At 43.2% G+C, this 26,201-nt stretch overlaps 1 protein-coding gene across 1 annotated transcript in view; it reads left to right on the top strand.

The window, feature by feature from the left end:
- The first annotated feature begins 365 nt into the window (after positions 1-365).
- Positions 366-26,201, top strand: part of SHCBP1 (SHC binding and spindle associated 1) — a 29,880-nt gene continuing 4,044 nt past the window's right edge. The window contains exons 1-11 of the mRNA XM_089540798.1: positions 366-522; positions 1,855-2,037; positions 2,945-3,060; positions 3,894-4,102; positions 5,980-6,072; positions 8,458-8,691; positions 9,488-9,656; positions 10,781-10,901; positions 21,927-22,058; positions 24,753-24,871; positions 25,507-25,593. Coding sequence (XP_089396924.1) covers positions 366-522; positions 1,855-2,037; positions 2,945-3,060; positions 3,894-4,102; positions 5,980-6,072; positions 8,458-8,691; positions 9,488-9,656; positions 10,781-10,901; positions 21,927-22,058; positions 24,753-24,871; positions 25,507-25,593 — 1,620 coding nt within the window. The remainder of the gene's footprint in view (positions 523-1,854; positions 2,038-2,944; positions 3,061-3,893; positions 4,103-5,979; positions 6,073-8,457; positions 8,692-9,487; positions 9,657-10,780; positions 10,902-21,926; positions 22,059-24,752; positions 24,872-25,506; positions 25,594-26,201) is intronic.

The following is a 26,201-nucleotide window of genomic DNA, read 5'->3' on the forward strand; positions in this document are numbered from 1 at the left end:
GAATAATATCAATAAATAACAATAAGGAAGCTAATGGATACAGATGAATGATACAGAACAATAATAGCGAATATGAATGAATAGAAGAGTCAGGAGCAGATGCTGCTGCTGCTGCTGCTGCTGCTGCTGCTTCTGAGGATGAGCCATGCATTCCTCCTTCCCTCCCTCCTCCCTCAACGTTCCACGGCCTCCCTTTTCCGGCTCTCCTATTGGTCCGGAGGCTCTGGCGGTGCTCCCGTCTTGGCCAATCCCTGCGCTCCTCCGCGTGACGTAGAGGCTGCCCGGGAAAGTTTGAAATCGGAGTTGCGCTGAGCAGTATCTGCTCAACTGAAGGCGGAGGCTCTTCCTTGCTCTCGTTCGCGGCCATGGCGCTGCAGCCGGAGGAGCCCCGGGCGCCCCTGCCCTTTCCGGGCCTGGAAGAGGAGGCAGAGGCCGGGAGGGAGCCGCCAGCAGCAGCAGCCCAGGAGGAGGAGGAGGAAGAGGAGTCTCCCGCTGGGCTCCCTGCTCCCCTTCCTCTCCTTGGTACTCCCTTCTCGTTTCATTTATATTATGCAGAAATAACCCGCTTTGAGATCGCCTTAACTGCCCCGGGCTCAGTGAACGTTCTGTCTGTCTGTCTGCCTTCTCTGTCCCGGTGCCACTAATGCTGAACAACAACCCCAAACCAGCCCAGGATTCCAGAGCATGGAAGTGGGCTCAGACTGGGTTATTTCTGCGGTGCGGATGCAGCCATAGAGATAGCTTGTGTCAAGGTCTACCTAAGCTATATAAACTTTTGCATTGATGCTCAATAGAAAGAGCAAAGAAAAAGAAGGATCTAGAAAGAAAGTGTGTCTGTGTGTGTAGTGTGAGTACATGTGTGTGTGTGTATACTGTATTTGTGTGTGTCTTTTTGTAAAGTGTGTGTAAATATATATGTGTGTGTAGTGTGTATATATATATGTGTGTGTGTGTCTGTATGTTTAGTGTGTATGTATATATATGTATGTTTGTGTGTTTGTATACTGTGTGTGTATAAATGTGTGTGTGTGGTAGTGTGCATGTGTGTGTGTATATATATATATATGTATGTATGTGTGTATTTGTGTGTGCATATATATGTGTGTGTAGTGTGTGTCTGTCTATCTATCTATAGAGAGAGAGAGAGCTGCATCTGCACTGTAGAAATAATCCTGTTTGACACCACTTTAACTGCCATGGCTCAGTGCTGTGCAATTCAGGGAACTGGAGTTTTGGGAGACATTTAGCCTTCTCTGTCAGAGAGCTCTAGTGCCACAATGAACTACAATTCCCAGGATTCCCTAGCAGTGAGCCATGACAGTTAAAGAGGTCTCAAACTGGATTATTTCTGCAGTGCAGGTGCAGCCTCTATATATGTGTCTCTCTCTCTCTCTCTACAAATATACAGTATACAGTGAGCCTTGGAATCTGCTGGGGTTTGGTTCCAGGATCCCCCTGTGGATACCAAAGTCCATGGATGCTCAAATCCCATTAAATATAATGGTATAGTAAAAGGGTGTCCCTTGTATAAAATGGCAAAATCAAGGTTTGTGTATGGAAATTGATTTTGGAGTATTTGGGGATTTTGGAATTCCAGACAAGGGAGACTCATCCTGTATAAAAATTAAAAGCAGTTGAAGATTCATAAGAAGACAGAATATAAAAATCAGGGAAATAGTATCATTAAAAAACCATTGCAGTCAATAAAAACTTAGGAGCCTGTTGGAATAAGAAAGTTTTCACTTTCCAGTGGAAGTAAGTAAGGAGGGAGCCATTCTAGCTACCCTAATTATTATTTTAGGATAATAAGCCTTATTAAAAATAGCTGAATATTTTTTTTCTATCTGGTCCAAGATGGGAGCAAAGAGAGTGATGGCAGTGAATATGGCAGCTGCAGTGATGGCAGGAGTCAGGACAAGCCAGGGACTGCTTTGCAGAGATTCGCGCTGGAAAATAACGCTCACTTCCCAGATACGTTCCAGACAAGTAACCTCCTTTTCTATGAGCGGTTCAAAGCCTACCAGGACTACATGCTGGGTAAGTCCCTTCCAAGGTTGTGATCCTGATGTCAGTGTTGGTCCACAGTTAGGAATTATCTGTCATTAAATGAATTTAGATCCTGTGTTTCTGCACTGCAGACCATGTCAAGGCACAAGTATGTTCAGGCTGCGTTCACACATCAGAACTAATCCAGTTTGACACCACTTTAACTCCCATGGCTCAATGCTATGGAATCCTGGGAACTGCAGTTTGTTTTGGCATTGGAAGAGAGGGAAAAGAGAAATGGCCTTGCCTGCTTTATCTCTGGTCTTGTCTATCACTGGCTTTAGCCTTCCTTATTGCTGGCATGTGGTCCTCAACAGGTTTTCCTGCAGGGACTATGTCCTTTAATGTAAGCAAGGTTGCCCATCCCTGCCACAGACATTCTCTGTCAACTTTCTGGAGGAAAAAAGGATGAATTGCTGATCTTTTAAATAGGCTGTAAAACCATCCCAAATTATTTAATATGGAAAAATTAGCATTTTTCAAAACTAAAGTGCACTTCTGGACATTGTTGGATTATTTATTTGGCATTTTTATGTGCCCCACCAGAGCAGAAATTGAACCCTCTGCAGTTAACCTGTGTGTGCCTTCAAGTTGTCTTTCGACATATGACAGCCTCATAAATTTCATAGCATTTCCTTAGGCAAGGAATACTCAAAGGTGGAATTGCCATTTTCTTCCTTGGAAATAATTGTATTGGTTGTGGCAGTCTCCCATCCTAGTACTAACCGGGACTAACCCTACTTAGTTTCAGGGATCTGGTGCCTTTAGGACATTTAGGGTCTCTGTAGTTAACTACCTCTGGTGTAGACCCTTCACAGTCTAGTATTGACATATATGTGATAAGCATGTTGGTTTCCTACCCACCCATCCTCTCTTTCCTTTGCAATTTGGTTTTAAGCTGACTGTAAAGCCTCAGAAGTGAAAGAGTTCACCACAGAGTACTTGGAGAAGGTCCTGGAACCATCCGGATGGCAGGCAGTGTGGCGCACCAATGTTTTCGAGGTGCTAGTCGAGGTAAATGTTGCTCAGTTAAATGTTTGCCTTCACTGTTAACATCAGTTAATGGGTAACTGAAATATATTAATGGAGAGAAAAGGAGGGCTACTTAAATGGCCAGTGAGAGACCTGGGATGGTGCTCAACCTGCGGGTAGTGCGGCAGGAACATCTGCTGCATTGTCTGGTTCAACCTGAAGGCAAATCTAACTAGGTATTTGTTAACATCTACATATATTCAGCTATTTGTTAATGTCTTTCTAACCCAGTGTTGATCAGCATGTTTTAAGGCGAGGTACAGTCATTCAGGTTGTTTTTACAACCAGTCTAAAATGATTCAAGCAAAGTAACTATTCAGGGGTAGCCATGCTGGCCATTGGTAGCACAGCCAGGGCTTTACTATTACTATTATAAATGTATATATGGGGAATTGTAATTAGCTCAAATGGAATTGGCTGTGTTACTTAGGAATCTTTTAAACCTATGTATACCAGGTCCAAAGTTATAAAGAACTCCAGAGGCAACTCCCAAGTTACAAGTTTTATTTAAAAGAGAAAAGTCCACGCGCGCGTGCGCGCGCACACACACACACACGTATTTGGTTCAGCAACTCTTGGAACCTGATTCAATTCACCCATCCATCTATCGAAAGCAACCCACCTTCTATCTGGTCTAGAATTTCTCAGCCAGTGGGGCCACTGGTCATGCTGACTGCATTCTGAGAGTGGTAGTGCCCCTCCCAAGTAACTTTTCCAAACTGGTATTTGGTGGTTCTTGTTATTCTGCCCTGGGGTGGTGTGATGCAGAAAAACTGCATGCCTTAGCTCTTCACTCATCTTCTGTAACACCCCAGGTTGTCGATGTGGAGTACTCTGCTCTCAAAGCTGTAGTGCGCCTCTGTGAGCCATTCCTGTGTGAGACCTGCGAATGTGCCTTTACCCTGGAGCGCATGCAAGAGCTGCTTGAACTGAAGGAGCATCAGCTGCCATTGCAGGAGTTGTGGGTTGTGTTTGACGAATCGGGGGAGTTTGATCAGACCGCGCTTGCTATTGAGCACATCAGGTACATTATGAGGGGTGTGTGAGTGAGTGTGAGAGGGACTTCACAAGGCTGATGGTAAACTAGACACATCAACTCAAAGTCTTCTAAATTCCTTTTTGGAGTAGCTAAGTAACATCTCCTAGGGCACTGGACCTCAACTCTTGAGATCCTTTATCGAAGGCTTCTGGGAGTTGAGGACCAAACTCATCTGGGGACCAGTGTCTGAAAACCATCAATCTAGGGTAGGAGAAACACTAGTGGCTGAAAACACCAATCTAGGTGATGATCATGTGGCCCCCTGATGTCATTGGCCTGCAATTTCTGTCAGATAGAGTAGCCCAGGGGAAAAGACAGTTGCAGTCCATCAACATCTGGAGTGCTACACAGTCCCCATGTTCTAGGGCAGGGGGTGGGGAATTTTTCTCTTTCAGATGTATGCAGACTCCAGCTGTTATCGTCCTTGATAATGGCTGCAGATGCTGCAATGGCTCTTCCCTAGTTGTCCTTAACGGGATGTTAAGAAGTAAACCACCTTGAGCCCCTTACCACCATGGAACCCCAAAGAGGTATCTTTCTAAGTTGGCTCATTTCACTATGAACTTCAACAGGGAGAAATGTAAGGTACTGCACTTAGGCAGAAAAAATGAAATGCATAGATATAGGATGGGGGACACCTGGTTTAATGAGACTATGTGTGAAAGGGATCTGGGAGTCCTAGTAGACCACAGGATGAACATGAGTCAACAGCGTGATGCGGCAGCTAAAAATGCCAATGCTATTTTAAGCTGCATCGAAAGATGTAAAGTGTATAGATCAAGGGATGTAATAGTTCCACTGCATTCTGCTTTGGTCAGGCCTCACCTGGAATACTGTGTCCAGTTCTGGTCAGCACAGTTGAAGAGGGGTTTTGACAAGCTGGAGTGTGTCCAGAGGAGAGGGACTAAAATGGTGAAAGGTCTGGAAACTATACCCTGTGAGGAGTGGTTTAGGGAGCTGGGTATGTTTAGCTTTTGGAAAGGATGTTGACAAGCTGTAGTGTGTCCAAAGGAGGGCCACCAAAATGGTGAAGGGCCTGGAAAATATGTCTTATGAGGAAAGACTTAGGGAGCTGGGTATGTTTAATCTGGAAAAGAGACACTTAAGAGGTAATATGATAGCCCTGTTATTTGAGGGGGTTTCACATTGAGGATAGAGCAAGCTTGTTTTCTGCTGCTCCAGAGACTAGAACATGGAACAATGGATGCAAGCTCCAGGAAAAGCGATTCCACCTAAATATTAGGAGGAACCTCCAGACAGTAAGAGCTATTCGCCAGTAGAATGCACTTCCTCAGAGTCTCTTTGGGAGATCTTTAAACAGAGGCTGGATGGCCATCTGCTGGGTATGCTTTGATTGTGAGTTCCTGCATGGCAGGGTATTGGACTGGATGGCCCTTGTACTCCCTTCCAACTCTATTATTCTATCTCTGAAAATTCAAAGCTTTTTCGAAGCACTCTGCAACTCAGCCTAGCTCTCAAATAAGCCAGCACAGATTGATAAGCACTTTGGAACAGAATGGTTAGCTGGACTTTGTATTCTATGTATATTGTAGTAAAATAATTTTAGCAAAATTCTCTTGATGTGAAACGATGCTGAGTTTTAACTCTTAGAAATGCAGAGTTTTTTTCCCTGATAGCAGAATATTCTGCTTGGGATATTGGTCTTGTCCAGAGTGTCAGCAGTCGATGGGAAAAGCCTCAGCAGGAAGCCCTTAAGAGCAGACAGTACTATAACAGGAGTGGGAAAATATTGCAGTTAGAGGGGAGTATTAGCTCCCGCCCTCCAAGGATCTTAGATCCTGAACATTTCAAGACTCTCTCCAATATCCCCTTTCTCATTTTTTGTTTTTCTTTTTTTGCAGGTTTTTTTACAAGCACATTTGGCGGAGCTGGGATGAAGAGGATGACGATGACTTTGATTACTTTGTCAGATGTGTGGAGCCTCGGCTGAGACTGTAAGCCCCTCTACTTGAAGATATTTTTCAGCCTTTGGGGTGGGAGTTACTGAACAGCCTGTGCTCCTAACACCATAGGCTGTGCATTGCATTGTTTTGTGCTTGTGACATAGGTTTGGTGCAGAGCGGGTGTGTTGGCTTCGAATATTCAGCTGCTAGGGCAACAGAGCTTTTTTGCCATCCATCTGTCAGGGAAGGAGATGTCATTCAGTTTGACAGTTCCATACCCAATACAGAAGACTTGAAGGATCCCTTAGAAGTAGTGGGGATCCTAGATGATGAGGAGACCAAATGCAAATCAGTTCAAGGAGATGCAGTATAAGCACTGCAGATATTTGAGAAAGAGGAACACACGTGAAGTACAAGTCGAGACTGAAGAGATGAGGAGTCAAGGCAAAAGGGGTGAGCTATGTATCGCCCTCCAACCCGTGGTTGGACTGTATCCCCCATTGACCTACAATCAAAACAGATGCAGCTAAAAAAAATTACATTATACAGTTTAAAATATAATTAAATTATCAATAAAATTAAAAAACAGTTAAAAGTATAATCATTAAAAAGGAAAAATAGACAGTACACTACATGAAAAAGCTCTCATGGCCTGAACAGTCAGCTCTTGAAGGCCTGTTGGGTGCCTTCAAGTCTTTTCTGACACTAAGGCCACTCTATCATGGGGCTTTCTTGGCAAGATTTGTTCAGAGGAGATTTGCCATTGCCTTCCTCTGAGGCTGAGAGCATGTGACTTGCCCAAGGTCATCCTGTGGGTTTCATGCCTGATCTGGTAATTGAATCCTAGTCTCAAGAGTTGTCGTCCAACACTTTGAGATCTTCATCTGTCTACAAAAGGCTAGCAAAGAGGGTGCCAATCTAACCTCTCTGGGAAAGGAGTTTCAGAATCTGCAGGTGGACAACAAGAAGGCCTTCTCTTATTTTCTCATCTGATGTAACTGAATATAGTGGAAGAGAGAGAAGGGTCTCCACAGAAGATCTCAAAATAGCCATAGCAAGATACAATCCTTCAGATAACCTGGAACATTGGGCTTTGTAGATCACAACCAGCACTTTGAATTGTTCCTGGAAACTGACTGGCAGACAGTACAGTTCTTGCAACAATGGAGTTGTGGGCTCCCTGGCTTCTTTTAGTCCTAAAGAAAAGAAGATTTGTGGGGTGCGGAGAGTCCCAGACATATTGTTAACTCTATCCCATGCATGGTACCTGCATGCCACTAGATGGCACAACAGAACTGCTTGTAGGATTTCTGGGCAGGAGAAGCTATTTTTATTTCAAGGCATTCCAACCAAGTTAGAATATATCAGATAATCTGAGTTTTCTTCATAATCCAGCTCTATTCACTGCAGTAGAATGAGTGCGTTTGGAAACCTTTGACTCTGCGGATGATTTGGACTCCAGTATCTGCCATTCCTAAGATGACCTGGGCAGTGCCCTGCAGTCATGGAAGCTGCAGTCCAACAACATCTGGAAGGCTACAAGTTCTTCACTCTTGTGGAAGGAATAAAGCAGGATTTCATTATATTATTCCTCACATGCACCTCTGCTTCTACCCCTCACCCTCTCCTTTGATCTGAAGTGTTACAGCTAATCCCTTTTTGCGAACCACTGGATGTGCACCAGAACACCTTTTCTTTCACCTAGGAGCTTAGAGTAGCCAGATCTTTATGGGCTGAATTACCTCCCTCACCCTTCCTTCCCCACTGGTAAGAAACAGTAGCCCATCCCAGGGCTTGACAGCTACAGGGTATTGGAGGTGAATGGAATGAAAAAGGGCAAGAGAAGAACCCCTGTACCCCATCTGGAAAGGGACTTGTGCACCTTGTAAGCTGTGTTTACTTGTATGTAAGGCACTGACAGCATACCAGCCAGTGTCAGCAACATCTGGAGGGCTACAATTTCTGGAAGATGCATTTTATCAAATGATTCCCCCCCCCCCCCAGCTGTCCTGAATTGGCTACAGTTCATTTCATTGAGTAAGCTTCATTTTCCTCAGGGCCAGAAAAGTTATTATGCATGAAGTCTGCATTTGGGATTATTTATTTAGAGTATTTGTACCCCAGACTTCAGCCAAAAAAGCCTCCCAGGGCAGCTTACAAATCACTAATTTGACAGTTCCTTGCTCTCAGGCTTGCGATCTAAATAAGTCATGACACATGAGGAGAAGGGGATGACAGTTGGGGAGTAGATTAAGTCCAGGAGATGCTGGCTGTGCTTCTCCCCCAAAGAGGACAGAGCAATGGATCAGTGATGGTCACTTGTAGAAGTCCTTCAGGCTTTCTGAAGTTTGTTTTGTAGAGGTTTCAGGCGTGATTTCTGGTACAGAACATTTTCAGCCCTCCTCACAGCAACCTTCTTCCAATTTTATATTCTAGATATTACGACATCATTGAAGACCGTGTCCCATCTGCTCTGGTTGCTGAGTACCAGAGCCGTCTTTCCCAGTGTGAAGAGCTCTATCGGAGTTTCCTAGACTTCAGGAACAGCATCTCAGGAGCTGATTCTGACTCTGAAGCAGAAAATGTCTCTGTGGTGGAAGGGATGAAACTCTATGAAAGGATTGAGAATCTGAAACAAAAGCTGAAGCTTATCGAAAATCCTCTGTTGAGGTAAAGCCTCAGTGTTTACTTTATGTAAATGTTTTAGATTTCCATTTGATTTAAAGCTGTGATGAAATAGGTCAGGATAGAAATAGTATAGCCCTCCAGATGTGGTTAGACTGCAGCTCAGCAGCCCTAGCCAGTATAGCTTAGTTGAGCTTGTTTTCTGCTGATCCAGAGAACAGGACCCAGAACAATGGATGCAAGCTACAGGAAAAGAGATTCCAACTCAGTATTAGGAGGAACGTCCTGATAGTAAGGGCTCTTCGACAGTGGAACACACTCCCTTGGAGTGTGGTGGAGTCTCCTTCTTTGGAAGTCTTTAAACAGAGGATGGATGGCCATCTGTCAGGTATGCTATGATTGGGAGTTCCTGCATGGCAGGGGGTTGGACTGCATGACCCTTGTGGTCTCTTCCAGCTCTATGATTCTATGTGGAGTACTGGGACTTGTAGTCCAACAACATCTAGAAGGCCACCTGATTCCTAGTCCTGAAGTTGATGAATGGGTATCCCCTCTTCAAAATTGGTTTCAGAAGACAGTAGCAAACTACTGAATATGCCTTGCCTAAGAAAACCTTATGAGATTCATGGGGTCACCATAAAGTACAAATGTGCAGGCAAGCACACACATCATGTTGGACTGACACTCCTATCATCTCTCATCATTAGTTATCCTGGCTAGGGCTAATGGGAATATCAGTCCAGAAGTGTCTGGAGGGCCACAAGTGCATCCCCCCAATCAAGGAATTGCAGTCCCCTAAGAAAATGGGGGACCACCTATGATTATTCTGTTCTTTTTGAAGGTACGTGTTTGCTTATCAAAAACACGCCCGCCTCCAAGCAAAAGGTGTGCGTCCGTCTGACACCACAGTTACTCATGTTGTGTCTTCTGCTATGATGTCAAGCCTTTTGGAGTGCCTCTTTCGGGACAAACTTTCCCCGGAGTCCTTTAATGGAGAAACAGAAATCCAGGTACATTCATAATTTCTTTTTCACAGCAGCTGTTTTATACCTGATTTTCCCCACCCCTGTCTAAGTAAGCAATCTGTGTTTATTTATTCTTTCTGCACATAGAAGATGGAGACAGGGAATTCCACTTTTAAGTAAGTTGCTTACAAAGTCATTAGTAACAAAATGAAAATTTAAAAATGAAATTAATTCCATTAAATTAAATTTAATAATTAACAATTATAATTAACAATGGACTAATTTAATAATACATTCTTTATACATTAAAATATGAAATAAGTTATTAATATTAAATGATAGTATCGTTTGAAATAAAGCAATTGAATTTTAATTTTATTTTTTAAGTGGAATGAAATTTTTAGAAATGAAACTGGGCTCTCTGGCCCTCCAAATTCATGACCGTTCATGACTGCTCCCTGTTCTCTGGAGATAGCAAAATGGAAGGCTTTCAATCTTGATTAATTCAATAATGAAGTCAGATTTCAAAAGATGAAAAAGTTCTGCTTTCAATTCTGGCTGTTCTAATATCTCTAACTAGTATGCCTCAGAGCAGCACCTCTGTTGTTGATCTTAAAGTTAAATGAGGTTGATATGAACACAACAAATCCTGTTGGGTTGCACTGTTTCCATCCATAGGGATGGAAAGAATATTTATAATGTTTAGTTCTCAAAAAACGGGTTTCCCAATGGTCAGGAACCTATACTGGGAAAAGTAATAAACCTAATAAAATTTTGCATATTTTTCTCTTGGTATTTGATGTCCTTGTAGGAATTATTCTGTGGAGAAGTGTTTGGATGTGTATACTCTGAACCAGGGACTCTCTATGGGTCTTGGGGACATGTTTTTCAGCCCTCCTCACCTTCTAGAAGGCATTTTGGAATGATTTGAGGCAAAAAAGTGACTCCTGGGGGATTCACAGGGGCTCCAAACATGTGGAAATGCCCTTTATACTCACTAGAGATCATTGGGGTGGGCTGCATGTGACCCATGGGCCTCACTTTGCCTACCCCTGCTGTAAACCATGAAGGTGTGAAATTGAAATAACTAAAGAAAAAGGTTGCTGTTTTTCCTTCCCAGCCTCTCGTTTTTATGGTTTCTCACTCTCTCTCTCTCTTTCTTTTTGCAGTTCCACCGTGACCCACTGTCTGCTGTGCATGCTTGCTACGAAGGGGATAGAATCATCATTTGTCCAGGGCATTATACAGTTGAAGGTGCATTACACATTGCAGACTCTATTGAAATTGAAGGTAGGGATTTCTGTTTGTAATCTGTTTCACTTATGTGCCTTCTCTTCAAAGCAGGAGTAGGATTGACACTTCTCTCCAGATTTCATTGCAGCTCGAAGTAGTTCTTATGCTGCTACTAAAGATGATAGCATCTACTCCTTCTGCAGCTCTGCAACAGGAGTTGGACTATCCAGGTGCAGATCCATGACCCATCTGTCACTGGTGAAAATATGTCATAGCCACATAATCATTGGTGAGGGATACTGGGAGATGCAGTCAAGCAACTTCAAAGAGCTTTGGAGACTAGCCAAGAATCCACTTGGTTACTTCTACTGGCGTGACTCCCTTTACACTATCATAAACATGTTTAAGAGTGCATTGCACAAGAAAGTCTGTGGTACCTTCTTTCACAACACTTTAGTTCTGGCTGTCCAAGCTGAACAATTCCCTGACACAGCTCTATCCCCTTGCCACAGATTGGCTATGTGTCTGCACCCAGTTACTATATGGCTCATTGGACAGCTGCAGAAGATGTAGATGCCATTCTTTTTAGTAGCAGCATAAGTGCTGTGTTGAAGCTTTATGCACTGCTGGAGTTGAACAGGATCTTGACCACTGACCAAAAAGAATTATTGTTGGTTTTTTTGTTTTTGTGTGGCAACCCTATAAGCGAACCTGCCACTGGGTTTTCTTGGCGAGATTCTTCAGAGGGTTTGCATTTGCCATTCTCTGTAGATGAAGGAGTGTGACTGCCCAAGATCATCTGGTGGGTTTACATGGCCGAGTGTGGAATTTGAACTCTGCCCTCCAGAATCATAGACCAATCATCAAACCACTACACCACATTATAAAGAGTGATAACCTACTTATATATTCCCATGCCAGGGAACTTTTGGATAACAAGGGCCATCATCCCTAGTAGCCCTATGGGTACAATAATACAAAGTAATATTGGCACAGATGGATCTACTTATTATTTTATGTCATCATCTAGGCAAATGACTCTACAATGAAAATGCTCCTGGGTTATCTTGGGAAAAATGTCTTTTTATTGCCACGTAGCTCCCCTGGAGACGCCTCCGCTGTAGGCATCCCGGTGCTTGTTCAGTTTTTCCAAAAGACCTTCAGGTCCCCCATACAGTTGTTAATATAATAGGCTGTGTACCACTGTGGGGTTGCTGTCGCATTCTGTTGCTGCTTGCGTCTTGATCTTTATCTTGTCACAACGTCTTAATGGAAAGAGAGCCAAGGGTTTAATTTCCTGCTGTTCCGCCTCTATCTTCCCTCCCTCTTTGGCACTCTTTGTTTCTTTTTCTTTATATTTTCTTTTCCCTTATGGTGATTTCCCCCTCCCCTTTTCTTTCCGTCTCTCGACTCCTTTTGATTTATACAGATATCTGTGGCAGTGTGCAATGCCCCTGCAGGATATGGGGTTTCAATAAATTTATTTTATCAGTAGGAGCAAGGCTAAGATAGTTTGGGCACACGGGGTGGTATTTATGACAAATCGCATCCCATCAGAGAGGTCAGGCGAATGTTAGCAAGCAAATTAAAGTATACTAGACCAGACATTGCCACAAGCTTTTAAGGAACAAAAGCCTACGTCTCGTTTATTCATGGAGTTGACTTGCTGATTGAACAAGTGCCAGGTAGTCTCTTATCGCTTGTGGTTTTGAGAGCTTTCGGTCCCCCTCCATCCCTGTTTTGAAAGCCGGAGCATAAAAGCATTGGCTGACATTTTGACAATATGTACTATTCATGATGTTGGAAGAGCATTAATGATGTAGGAGGTGTTTTTGTGGAAAGCAACCAGAGTGGGGAAAGAAGTTACCTATAATGGTTAGCTTTTTTGCTTTCTTTTAAAGAAGGCAAATCATAACAAAGTATAACAAATATAGTAAAGTAATATTTTAGAAATTATGCAAAAAGTGGGAACCCATTTGAAGGTTCTGCATTCAAAAAACTATGGTCTCTAAGCACCTGGAGGTCTTCCAGTGCAACTCTATAGTCAACTTCAGTCAGAAATACTGGGTTCACTATTATCCGTAGCAAGTCTGGGAATGTATCCCTCATGTATACAGCAGTCATACTGTATTGAACTTTTGGGATGTAGTTAGTAAAGCCTACTCATTGGGTCTAAAACTATTTTTTAACTTCTTTGGAGTTACTTTTGGCTGGGTTTTTTCCTATTTCTAATTAATAAAAAATGAAAATAAAGACTAATACTAACTTGCCGACTTTTAAAAATCAAGTTCCAAGCTCTGGTTTTAGTTTTGGTTACTGTGATGTCCTGCCAGGACTGTTTGAATTTCCCCCTGCATTTTCCTTTGTGTTGGTTCAGGCCATAGATTATTTTAGTGTAGAAAAGTTCTTTGTATTAGTTTATGGGAGGAGCTGTAGGTTTCCCCTGCATCATTTCTAGGTTTGGTTTGCCCTTTCCCAGCAGGCTGTGCTGTAGCTAGAGGTTTTTAGTTGGAGCAGTTTCTCTGAGAGCTAGCAGAGAGCTGTCTTTTGGTGGTAAGCAGGCCCAGGCAGCCGGAAAGGGCATTTCTTACACCACTTAGCCAAATCAGTTACCATTAGCATAGAAAATAGAAGAATTTAGGAGCTGAAAGACCCTGCACCAGCTCCATTGAGTAAGGAGAACAAACTACATCGGACCCAGAAAGATGTCGTCTGGAAGAAAGCTGAACTGTAAAGTATCTTTGGTTTAGAGCTGGGGAGGAGAAGACCTTTTATTTTTGTCCTTTAAATTAAATTTCCCCCCTTTTTTGAACTTTACATCTAGTTTCAGATCTTTTTGGGTATCACGGTTTGTTCTCACCAGGGTACTGGCGTTGCACACCCAAACCTGCCACCACCTTTAGTTGGGTGTGTCTTCATAGTGTAAGAAATCCTGGCGGCCATTGCCGCTTCCGGCCTGTCAAAGAGAGTCCAAGTGCAAGGCCCTGCATTGAAGCAAGATCCCAAGATTTGCATAGAAGGAGAAGAAGACTCTGTGGTTATAAAAGGGGAAAAGGTTGGTGGCCATTTTGGAGTCATTTCTTCTTGCAGAGTCCAGAGCACAAGGTTGGCGGCCATTTTGGAGCCATTTCTTCTTGCAGAGTCCAGAGCACATGGTGGGCGGCCATTTTGGAGCCATTTCTTCTTGCAGAGTCCTGAGCACATGGTGGGCGGCCATTTTGGAGCTATTTCTTCCTGCAGAGTTTTGAGCACATGGTCGGAGGCCATTTTAGTTCTACTTCTTCTTGCAGAGTTCTGAGCACATTATCAGCAGCCATTTTAGAGAGAACTTTTTCCATTCAAGTATATGGATAGAGTTTTATGAAGAGATTAATGTGTGTTTTATGTTTGTTCACGTTGCAAGCCTGAAGAAAGGAGCTAGAAGACTCTTTAACCGACTCCAGGTCTGGCTGTGTTGAAGTAGCATAAGAGTGGTGACAGTAGGAAAGCGGAGCAGTAGCAGGCTGTAAGTAAAATCAGCACTACACCGTTTGTCCTCTTCATCCTTGCTGAGTTGTTGCGTTGGCAACTAGGACCAGCCAGAATGGATAGGCTTTCTGAAGAACTGGCACATGGACACATACACGACACTCGTTCTCTTAGGGACAGACACCCGACTGAAAAGGCCTTAGAACTGCTGTTACAAGAGGAAAGACACTTAAGCGTGAAAGAACTGAAAGCTTGGAAGAGTTTGCAACATGCCATGTCCTTGCTGTCAGCAGTCTGCGACTCAGAAGACATGCAAAGAAGAGAGCTTGCCCAGCAATCCAGTTTCCTAAAGTGGAAAGAAGTGGTGAATAAAAGGATCCAAACACTTCAAACCATGAACAATCCCGATGCAGAATCCAGACTAAAACAGTTCCTGGAAGAAGTCGCGGACAAAGAAAAAGAATATAGTGCAGTTTTGGACACAGTCAAGTTCCGGCTGCAGAGCTTAGAGCTTAATAATGAGAGTGAAAGGTCCCCTGCCGGCAGTGCTAAGTCCAGCAGAGGAATATACCCAGGGAAGCCTCAAAGTACAAAGAGCTCAAAAACCTGTCACACCAGCAGGTCTTCTTCCCACAGGCATAGTTCCCGCTCCAGTAAAAGTGGTAGTGGCAGTTCTTCCTCCCATGCTAGCTGGAGTTCGTCTATGGTAGCCCAACAATTCAAAATAGAAAGGATGAAATTAAAGGCTGAAATATTGCATGCCGAAGCAGAGGCAGCAATGGCCAGTAAAGAACTGACCCTTTTTCATCAAGAGGTTGATTTAGAAGAGCAAGAAGCTGCCCTCAAAGCAGAACAGGAAAGGCAAAAACTTGCTATTCAAAATGAAAAGAAACTTCTTCTCAAGGCTAAGGAGGCTTCAAAACTGTCCATAAAGGCCAGGATTTTAGCCAAGAGCTTCCAGGATGATCTCAGTGAAGAAAATGTGAGGTTGCTTCCTACACAGGAGCCTAGAGACAGGATATCTACCTTGTTCCTTGTGGATGAGAGCTCCCCACAAGACCCTGTGGTCAAGTCACCTCCTAACTTAGATGCTAGCAAGACACAATTGCTTGCCGCTCCATGGCCTCAGCCTACAGAAAATTCTGTCTACAAAGAAAAGATCATCCATCGTGACTGTCTACCTATAAACATGGCACTCAATGAACCCTTTGGAGACCAGAAGCCCATGGCGGGGAGCCAAATTCCCAGCCATGCTAGTGTGGCCTTTCAGCAAGCCCCGGCTGCTGAAGCCCCCAAGACTTACAGGCCTAGAGAATCTACGGACTTGCCTGCCAGTCAAGCTGATTTGCCAACTAAAGGGAGTCCACACTTCTTCCAGCCTGCAGAGATGATTCCTAGCTTCATGGAGTCTTGTTCACCATTCATGCTTAAAACTCCCAGGAAAGACCTTAGAGACAAGGGAGTCCAGAAATTCTCAGACCTTCCTGAAGACTTTATCTTATGGAAGGTAATTTTTCAGAGAGCCATTAGAGATTTGAAACTGCAAGCAGATGAGGAGCTCACCTTACTCATGGCATGGTTGGGCCCCAACTCATCCCTTCAGGTCCAGAGAATCTACGCGGCCTACGTGTCAGATCCAGTTAAGGCGTTGCAGACAGCGTGGAATAGATTAGAAGAGCGATATGGTGCATCAACAGAAATAGAAGCATCGTTACTAAATCGGCTTTATAAGTTCCCAATCCTCAAGTCAAAGGACTACCGTCAACTTTGGGACTTAAGTGATCTTTTAGTTGAACTTCAGTCTGCGAAATGTAATCCAGAGTTACCTGGTCTAGCCTGTTTAGATCAATACATCACACAGCGACAGGTGCTCCAAAAACTACCCTTTCAGCTCCAGGAGAGGTGGGGAAGAGAGGTGTTTTCTTATAAGGAACTCAACATGCAATGCTACCCACCCTTCAGTTACCTTGTGAACTTTGTGACAAGAGCTGCAAAGGAAAGGAATGACCCGCAGACTGGGTTCCCAACCCTTTACCAAAACATGCGCTCAGAGAAGACTGTAAAGGAAGACAAAATTCCTATCAAGGAAATGGGGAAGGCCACAGTTGTAGTTAAATCCACTGAGGTCACTCAGTTTAAGTCGAATAAAACACAAGAGACTAAAGAAATTCCATGTCCCATTCATAATAAACCACATAGCCTTGCAGATTGTAAAGAGTTCTCAAAAAGGCCTTACAACGAAAGGCTGGAGATAGCAGCTAAAGCAAAAGTCTGCTTTCGATGCTGTGGTTCAAAGGTTCACTTTGCTAGAAACTGCAAAATAGAAGTAAAATGTGCTGAATGCGGTAGCCCGCGTCATTGCTCAGCAATGCACCATTTCAAATCACCTTCAGTGTCACCTAAACTTAAGAAGAAATCAGAGGGTCCTAAAAGTGAGGCTTCAGAAAAGGCAGCTAAACCTACTTCAGAAGCAGAGTCAGTTGTGGCATGTACAAAGCTATGCCAGGACTCAACGCAGATTAGGATATGCCATCCGATTTGTCTAGCTGAAGTTTTCCCAGAAGACAAACCTCACTTTAGAAAAAGACTTTATATTGCCCTAGACTCACAGAGTGACGCATCCTTGGCCACACCAGAGTTCTTCAGTACCTTTGCGGTCAAAGCCAAGATTCTTGAATATACCATATCTACCTGCACTGGACAGCAACAAATGCAGGGTAGAGTGGCAACGGAGTTCATGATTTCGCCTTGCAATGGCAAAAGGTACATTAAACTGCCTCCTTTAATAGAGTGCTCTTCTATCCCTAGGAACAAGAACCAAATAGCAACCAAGGCTGTAGCTGAAAGCCATGCACACCTAAAAGCTATAGCAAAAGAAATTCCTGCATTGGACAAAGATGCTGAAATTTCCCTACTGATAGGCTCAGATTGCCCAGAGCTGTTCCAGGTCTTGAAACAAGTAAGTGGACCTCCAGGTGCACCAATAGCACAAAAACTGCCACTTGGATGGACAGTTATTGGACCTGTGTGCGTCCATAGCAAGAGCCCGCCAGCAGCGTTAAATCTTACAGGAAATAGCCAATTTCCAAATTCACGACCCACACAACTACAAAGTTGCTTAAGCCACATTAAGGTGTGTTGCCTTGGTATTATCCCAGACTACGGCTCCATTTTTGAAACTTCAGCAAGAGATGAAGACATAGCCTTTTCCCGTGAGGAAAGAAAGTTCCTGGACATAATGAATTTAGAGACAGTCCAAGATAGTGAAGGGAGCTGGATGGCACCTCTTCCCTTTAGAGAAGACCGACCAATTTTGCCTAACAACCGTCATCTTGCGGAAAAAAGGCTTTTTGCTTTGAGAAATAGAATGCTCAAAGATCCCACTTTGAAGGAACAAATTGTACAGTTCATTGAAGATCTGTTTACAAACAACTATGCTAAAAGAGTTCCTTTGTGTAGTGAACCCCAAGAGCAATGGTTCCTGCCATACCGTAAAGTAACTCACCCACAAAAACCAGAAAGGGCAAAAATAGTTTTCGACTCAAGTGCCAGGGAAGTTTGCTTCTCCCCCATCAGTGCAGAGACATGTCCACTTATAAAGTCCTTCCTCTGTCCGATCAGAACATTCCTTCTGGATGGACGTGTACAGCTAAAGACAGGCCTACAGACCCAGGAATGTCACATATTCCTCTTCACTGATACCATCGTGGTTGCCAAACCCAAGTCACAGTTGCATTTCAAACTGAAGAGACAGGCATGCCTTTCCGAAATGTGGACAACATCTTGCATGGAAGAGGTCTGCGAGGACAGTGCTAGCCTGGAAAAATCTTTTGTTTTAGGATGGCCCACCACTAACTGCGTTGCTAGTTTCAGTTCTGTGGAACAGAAAGAGAAGTGGCTGACTTCCTTTCAAAGTCGAATAAAGGAAGAGAAAGGAAAAGACTACTCCAAGAGCATTCACTTGAAGATTATTGCAAAGGATGTTGGAAACTGTGCATATTCAGAAGCTTTAACCATAACCAATATGGACACAGCAAATGATGTGATCCTCGTGGTCCTGCAGCAGCTTGAAATTAATGGCTGTGGAAAAGACTATCAGCTGTGTGTGAACTCTGGGAAAGATGTTTCGTATTCCCTTATTGGACACGAATATCCATTTGGAATCAAAATGAGCCACATTCGTGACACTTTTCCTCAGATGCAGGGATCAAAGGGCTGTGTCTGCCCTCTGGACCTTCAGGGGGCCTTTCTGATGGAACAGCTGCCCCGTGAGCTTCAGTGCCAGTTCATTCTCAAGTCAAGTCACCTGGCCACTGGCCATGAGCTGAATGAGTTGAGCCAAAGGCCATTGAAAAGGAAAAGATCCATTATAAACTGGGCCTTTTGGCGGGGAGCAGGTGCTCCAGTGGACAATGCACCACCATCTTCAGCATCTCCTGTATCAGGGAAGCTGTTTGGTCTTTCCCTTCCAGACATCTGTGAGGTTGAAAATCTGCCCCCAGCCCAAGACTTAGCATGGAAGGCCTGGGTGTCTCAGATCAAAGACATTGAACACCTTACTGTGCCCAGACAGTATGTTCCTATAGAGCCTAGATCAAACATCAAGAAGCATCTATTTTGCAATTTTCTGAGACAACCACCATAAGAACTATAAGTGAAGGCAAAGTGGTCAAGTATCAAAGACCTTTGACTGATTTAGTTTCCTTGTTCAGTGTTAGGTAGAACTTTTGATCTAATGTATAAATGGATAGGATAGGTCATAAGGTTGCAAAATTTCGTTGAAATTTTGAGCGGGGAGTGTGATGTCCTGCCAGGACTGTTTGAATTTCCCCCTGCATTTTCCTTTGTGTTGGTTCAGGCCATAGATTATTTTAGTGTAGAAAAGTTCTTTGTATTAGTTTATGGGAGGAGCTGTAGGTTTCCCCTGCATCATTTCTAGGTTTGGTTTGCCCTTTCCCAGCAGGCTGTGCTGTAGCTAGAGGTTTTTAGTTGGAGCAGTTTCTCTGAGAGCTAGCAGAGAGCTGTCTTTTGGTGGTAAGCAGGCCCAGACAGCCGGAAAGGGCATTTCTTACACCACTTAGCCAAATCAGTTACCATTAGCATAGAAAATAGAAGAATTTAGGAGCTGAAAGACCCTGCACCAGCTCCATTGAGTAAGGAGAACAAACTACATCGGACCCAGAAAGATGTCGTCTGGAAGAAAGCTGAACTGTAAAGTATCTTTTGTTTAGAGCTGGGGAGGAGAATACCTTTTATTTTTGTCCTTTAAATTAAATTTCCCCCCTTTTTGAACTTTACATCTAGTTTCAGATCTTTTTGGGTATCACGGTTTGTTCTCACCAGGGTACTGGCGTTGCACACCCAAACCTGCCACCACCTTTAGTTGGGTGTGTCTTCATAGTTACCAAATGGGAAACAATGCTGTGCACACTAAATGCAATTTTACATACCTTGTAAATATCTGAAAATATTTTTTCCAGTTGCCTGAAGTTAGTGAACAAAAAATTTGTGATTAAGGGGGGAAAGCAAGTAAAAGTCCATTTGCTGTGGTGTAAATGCTTCTATTTCAAGTCTTTATTGGGCAGTGCATCTTATAAATACATTAAGAAATGGCAACTCAATAACAGCCTCCTTCCTTATATTATATAGATATTAAGGAAAACATCATGTTAATAATTTTTAATGGAACAAGACACTGCTAGACATGGAAAACTGTATAAAGGGAGAAAGGCAGTTATGGTAAATTTTCCATTTCTGAATTTTTTCTACTTCTGCATCGCTGAAATGGCTCTTCTTAGCAACAATTTTTAGAGGCTTCCATGTCAATGGTGCAGCGAATTTCTTCTGGGCTATAGTACGAACTTCAAAGGAGCTATTCAAGGTACTGAGCCCCATTGCCCACATAGGTTGAATACCTTGTTTAGCTTATTTAATGTTTAGACAAAAACTTAGAAAGGATTTATTGCCCCACTCATATAGAATCTCCAAGGCTCTTGGTAACTCTTTATGGCTCTCTCTCTTGGATTTCTAAATGCTCAACTGAAGTGCTAGAATCTGAGGATAGAATGAAAATTTAATGGTGGGGGAAGAATTCTTATGGGGGGTGGAATGCTCACATCCCCCTCATGGATACATCTATGGACATTAGGGCAGCCATATTGAAAACTGGAGATGGCATCTGCAATGGCTGTATGGAAAAAGGGATTTCATCAGGTATTGCTTGTCAGGCAACTAGGAACACCTGGAATTCCTTCTGTTATACATATAACTATTGAAGATACAAGAGCCCTCCCCAGTTTTCACTCTGGGATCCTGATAAGACACTGACATTTGCCAGGCTTCCTTGTTCCCTCTAAGCTGGGGCTGGGCAATTTCAGAAGTTCTGGGGGCCAGTTTTTCACCAACCCATCATGGACCCTCCTGCCAAAGCTCACAGTGACTATAATCTGCTTCCAGCTTCAAAACTTTTAAAAAACATTTTGAAAACCAACCATGCAGGGGCCTTGTGCCTTGTTTTAAAGAAGAATCACATTTCCTGGAACACAATTCTCTGTGTTTTAACCATTTTTTCTGGGGGGTGGGTGGGTTGGTTGTGATTTTGATGGGGGTTCCATATGGGTTCTCCATCTATGCTTAGGATGAGATAGACAACCGTTTTCAGGAAGTATTGGTGATAGGGGTTAACCCTGGGATTTCTCTAGAGACCTCCTGCTCTCCCAAGTGGGGAACGCCAGTAGTTTGCATGGAATCTTTGCTTAGGGGGAGATGAGACTTCCCAGGACCATCTCTAAGCCAGAGGGGATCCAGATCGTGGACTGCAAGTCATACTCTGACATTCAGACCACTGTACCGCACTGGATCTTGGGAGTTACAGTTACCTTTCCATGAATACAAATGAATGGTTGTGGCTTTGGTGTTGTTTTCTAGCTGCATCTTCCTAAAACTTTCTTCTTAGTTGGCTAGTTTTTATGGAGTCCTTACCTGCGGGATCTGTGTCTTGAACAAGTGCTTGTGGGTGTTGTTGGGGAGGGGGGTGATTCCAGAAAGATCTTGTGGCTGTAATGGTATCTGTATTATTGCCTGCCTTATGATTCTTGCTAGCGACAAGCCATAAAATCTTTACATGCTCGTAAATTGCTCTAAGTGGTTCAGAGTAAACAATTTTAGATAGCTTAGTTAACTCAGCATTGTGTCTTTTTTTTCTAAAGTGCATGCAGTTGGGAAGGTTTACTTAGATGCCATAGCCACATACACACATAAGAAAACCATGGGCTACTAAAACATGATTGGGCCTCTATAATGGTTGAATATTCTCTTTAATGTGACAAAGCATAATATAGTGGCTACTTGAAAACAATAACTGGACACGAGGAAAAAGTTGTCTTAAAGCTCTTTGTGTCTATCTGGCCTGTTGTAACATCTTAGTTAATACCACAAGGTAGAGATCTCAGATTCACATCTTGGCATGGCCATCAGCTGGTCATAGTTGCTTGTTTATTTGCTTCCATCCAGATTGGAATAACACAGCCCTTAAAGGAGTTCCATTTTATCTCAAACTGCAATAACTCACATATCCTTAATATTTTCCTTCTCTGTTTTTTTTATTCTCTAAAGGATATGGTTTTCCAGATGACATAGTGATAGAAGAACGAGGGAAGGCCGATGTTTTTGTTGAATGTACGGGAGCCAATGTGAAAATCTCCAGCTTGAAGCTAGTCCAGCATGATGCAGTGGAAGGCATCTTGAGTAAGTTCCTTGAGGTTGGTTTCAGATCTCCCAGTTCTGGTCAGCACAGTTCAAGAGGGGTATTGACAAGCTGGAGTGTGTCCAGAGGAGAGGGACTAAAATGATGAAAGGTCTGGAAACTATGCCCTGTGAGGAGTGGCTTAGGGAGCTGGGTATATTTAGCCTGCGTATATTTGGGCTAAGATCAAGTGTAGTGTGTGTAGCCTGGGGAAAAAAAGTTTAAGATTTGACATGATAGCCATGTTTAAACATTTGAAGGGGCTTGAGGATGGAGCAAGCTTGTTTTCTGCTGCTTCAGAACCTAGGAGACGGAGCAATGGATTCAAAGTACAGGAAAGGAGATGCCACTTAAATATTAGGAAGGATTTGCTGACAATAAGAGCTGTTTGACAGTAGAATATACTGCTCTGGAGTGTGGTGGAGTCTCCTTCTTTGGAGGCTTTTAAACACAGGCTGGATGGTCCTCTGTCAGGGATGCTTTGATTGTGTGTTGCTGCATGGCAAGGGGATGATATGGATGACCCTTGGGGTTTCTTGCAATGCTATGATTCTATTATCATAAGTTGACAGTGCTCTCTCTCTCTTTTACACACACACACACACACACACTTGGGATCTTCAAACTATTCAAGGTATTAAATGGTCTTGATGGCACTGTCAGATGGTAATGTATCTTCAACATGTGGTAAGCCAACCGTTTTGGGAAGGATGCTGTGGCTCATTCTGCTGAGTGGTGCCCTAGGCCTTTGTCCCAATGTACAACACTGATGGTTGTATGGATAACCAGGCAGTGCTAGCTATCACACAGTGCAATTCCTCTAATAAAGTGCTGCTCCTGAAGATCCAAAGGCACTATTTTCTTTCAGTTGGCATAATTGATTACTAGAGCATGCCATGATGACTACTCTGATATCATTTTCTCATTTACTTTTTATTCTAATTTTTGGGATGGGGCTTTTCACTGGAAAGCTGCCTTCAATCCCCCCTTCCTCCACGCACACACCCCATTTGAATTTGACAGTAATCCTGTTGGCTGTGTCCTTCTGCCTTTTGGAGTAGGTGCTAATTAACACTTCATCATGGAGAGGTAGATTTGAATAACAAATGTGACATGGGCTAACAAGACTATTTCAGCACCTTTTTATGTGAAAATATATTCACACACAAAAATGCTGGGCGGGGGGCTTGGGCCACTGTTGGAAAAAAAATACTAACTGCATGTCCCTAAAATATTCTTAGGCTAACTTTCCTTACAGTGTTTGTGCTTTTGAAACCATTTAGCATAGGAAGTACTTTGTGTGTAGTTAAAACTGTAGAATTGGCTATCATAAGCTCCAACGTTGGCTACCTAATTGAGTAATTTTTAAGGTATTATACACCATCAGGGAAGACAGGACCATTAGTGGCCGCCAGTTGTGATAACTGTGTGGAATCATAGAGTTGGAAGGGATCATAAGGGCATCTAATCCCTTCCAAAATACACAACTAAAGCACTCTTGAGAGACGGCCATCTAACCTCTGTTTAAACACCTCCAAAAAAGGGAGAGTACATCACCCTCTGAAACAGTCTATTCCACTCTCAGACAGCTCTAATAGGCAAGAAGTTCTACCTGATGTTTAGGTGGAATTTCTTTGCTTGTACAGTGGGCCCTTAGTTTAGTTCCAGAACACTCCATGGATACCAAAATCCATGGATGCTTAGGTCCCATTAAATACATTGGCCTAGTAAAATGGCAAACTCAAAATTTGCCTTTTGGGATGTGTGTGTGTGTGTGTGAGTGTGTGTGTGTGTGTGTGTGTGTGTGTGTGTATATATATATATATATATATATATATATATATATAAAGTATTTTCAAGCTATGGATGGTTGAATCTATGGATAATGAATCCATTGATATGGAAGGCTGACTGTAATATGAATCCATTGTTTTGTGTTCTGATTTCTGGAGCACCAGAAAACAAGTTTGCTCAATTTTCTACATGACACCCCTTCAGATTTGAAGATGGCTCTCATATTATCTTTCAGTCTCTCACCAGGGAGGGTTGCAGCCTTTGGGGTGTTGGGAATTACTATGCATGGGAATTGAGCATCCATGGATTTTGGTATCCATGGGGCATCCTGGAGCCAAACCCCAGTGAATACCAAGGATTTCAACTCTCAGAAACCCTAGGCAGTATAACCAACTGAGAAAAATGCTGAAATGGCTGCATATGTCCCATTCTGATGCCCCTTTGGCTGTGTAATGAAGCCTAGTTTTCAGAATGTGATTCCTATTAGGAATTGCTTTCTATCATCATCAGTAATTGCAAGCTCTCATCCTTCCCACACTTATAGGTTTAAATGGTAAGGGTTCCAGGATCCCTTTCACACTGACCATTTATATCACTACAATTCCACTTTAACTCGCATGGTTCCCTCCTATGGAATCATGGGGCATGCGATTTATGGAGGAGCATTTAGAATTTTCAGCCAAAGAGCTCTAGTGACCTATTGAACTATAAACCCTAAGATGAGGCCATGACATTCAAAGTAGAATCTTAATGCTATAATTGTATAGGACCCCAGATTGGATGGCATGTTTGCTTAGAGCTGGGTTGGAGGAAAGGACGAACCATTACCCATCATTGTCCCCAGTCTTTCTGGTATCACATTTGCCTCACATTTTATGTGTGATGTTATTTTTGTGTTACAGGTGTTCACCAAGGGAAAACTATGCTAGAGAACTGTGTCTTACAGTGTGAAACAACTGGAGTTGCTGTCCGAACATCAGCTGAGTTTTTAATGAAAAACTCAGACTTGTATGGTGCAAAGGTAAAAACTGCTTTTGACTTCTGATTGGTTATTTACAGTTCAGTGCTTCACATACATGGCTATACACGGCTTCCAGCTTACACAGAAGCTGCATCACAATTAAAGTAATGGTGCATGTGCCACCCTGATCCACAAGGATGCGCCTCATTATTAGCAGTGGGGTGCGAGCATGTGCTGATTTCCCCTTATGTGGGGGGATCCAGAACAGATTCTCTGTGTAAGGGAAGGGCCCACTGCATTTAGATAGAAACAACTCCCGCCATGTTCAGCGAGACTTTTTCCCTAGTCAGGGTATTAAAGATAGCCTCGGAAAAGTATGTGTTAGCAAGCTTGGTATGTTTGTTGTTGTTGTTTGTCAGTGACCCCTCCAAACCTTTCAGTTTAGAAACTTAGCTTGCATGGTGTAGTGGTCTGGTCTACAACTGGAGTTCAGGGTTCGATTTTCCGCTTGGTCATGGTAATCCACTGGGTAACCTTGGGCGAGTCACACACTCAACCCCAGAAACCCCGTGATAAAAAACTCAGCCTTAGGGTTGCCATAAGTTGGAGGCAACTTGAAGGCACACAACAGCCAAGAAACTTAGTGTATGCTTTTAAGAATGTTTATTAATAGCTTGCTCTGATCTTAATTTCAGGGTGCTGGTATTGAAATCTACCCAGGTGGTACGTGTACCTTGACAGGAAATGGCATCCACCATTGCAAAGAGGGAATTCTCATAAAAGTAAGTTGTGGCTTAAATGCAGAGCTTTTCACATAGAACTGGGGAGCAAATGTAGTCACTCAATTAGAATTGTGTCTTATGGCCCCATACAGACAGGCCAAAATAAAGCTGCTTTGGGTCACTTTGGAGGTATGCTGTTTAAATGATGCATGCGTACCAAGAGTCCGGAAGCTGCGCCAAAGCCACGATCCAGTCCTAAGGACTAAAGCACAGTTTTGGTGCAGCTTCCGGACTCTTGGGATGCATGCATCATTTAAACAGCATACACTCGGCCCCCGGGTTACGAAATTAATTCGTTCCGCCGCCATTTTCGTAACCCGGAAGGCTTCGTAAGGCGAAAAAGCCATAGGCGCTAATGGGGAAAAGCCGCGATTTGGTGCAAAATAGCGCCGAAAAGCACCAAAATTTTATTCGCAACCCGGAATAACCTTCGTAACCCGGAAATATTTTTTATTATTTTTTTTTCGTAACCCGGAAATTTCGTATCGCGGCGCATTCGTATCCCGGGGTAAGAGTGTACCTCCAAAGTGACCCGAAGCAGCTTTATTTTGGCCTGTCTGTATGGGGCCTTATGTTTCTTTTTACAAGGGAGGGTTAAAAATCAACAG

This window comes from Sceloporus occidentalis, unplaced genomic scaffold (assembly GCF_023333645.1).
Source record: "Sceloporus occidentalis isolate IW3139 unplaced genomic scaffold, rSceOcc1.0.p SCAF_10, whole genome shotgun sequence".
Lineage (NCBI taxonomy): Eukaryota > Metazoa > Chordata > Lepidosauria > Squamata > Phrynosomatidae > Sceloporus > Sceloporus occidentalis.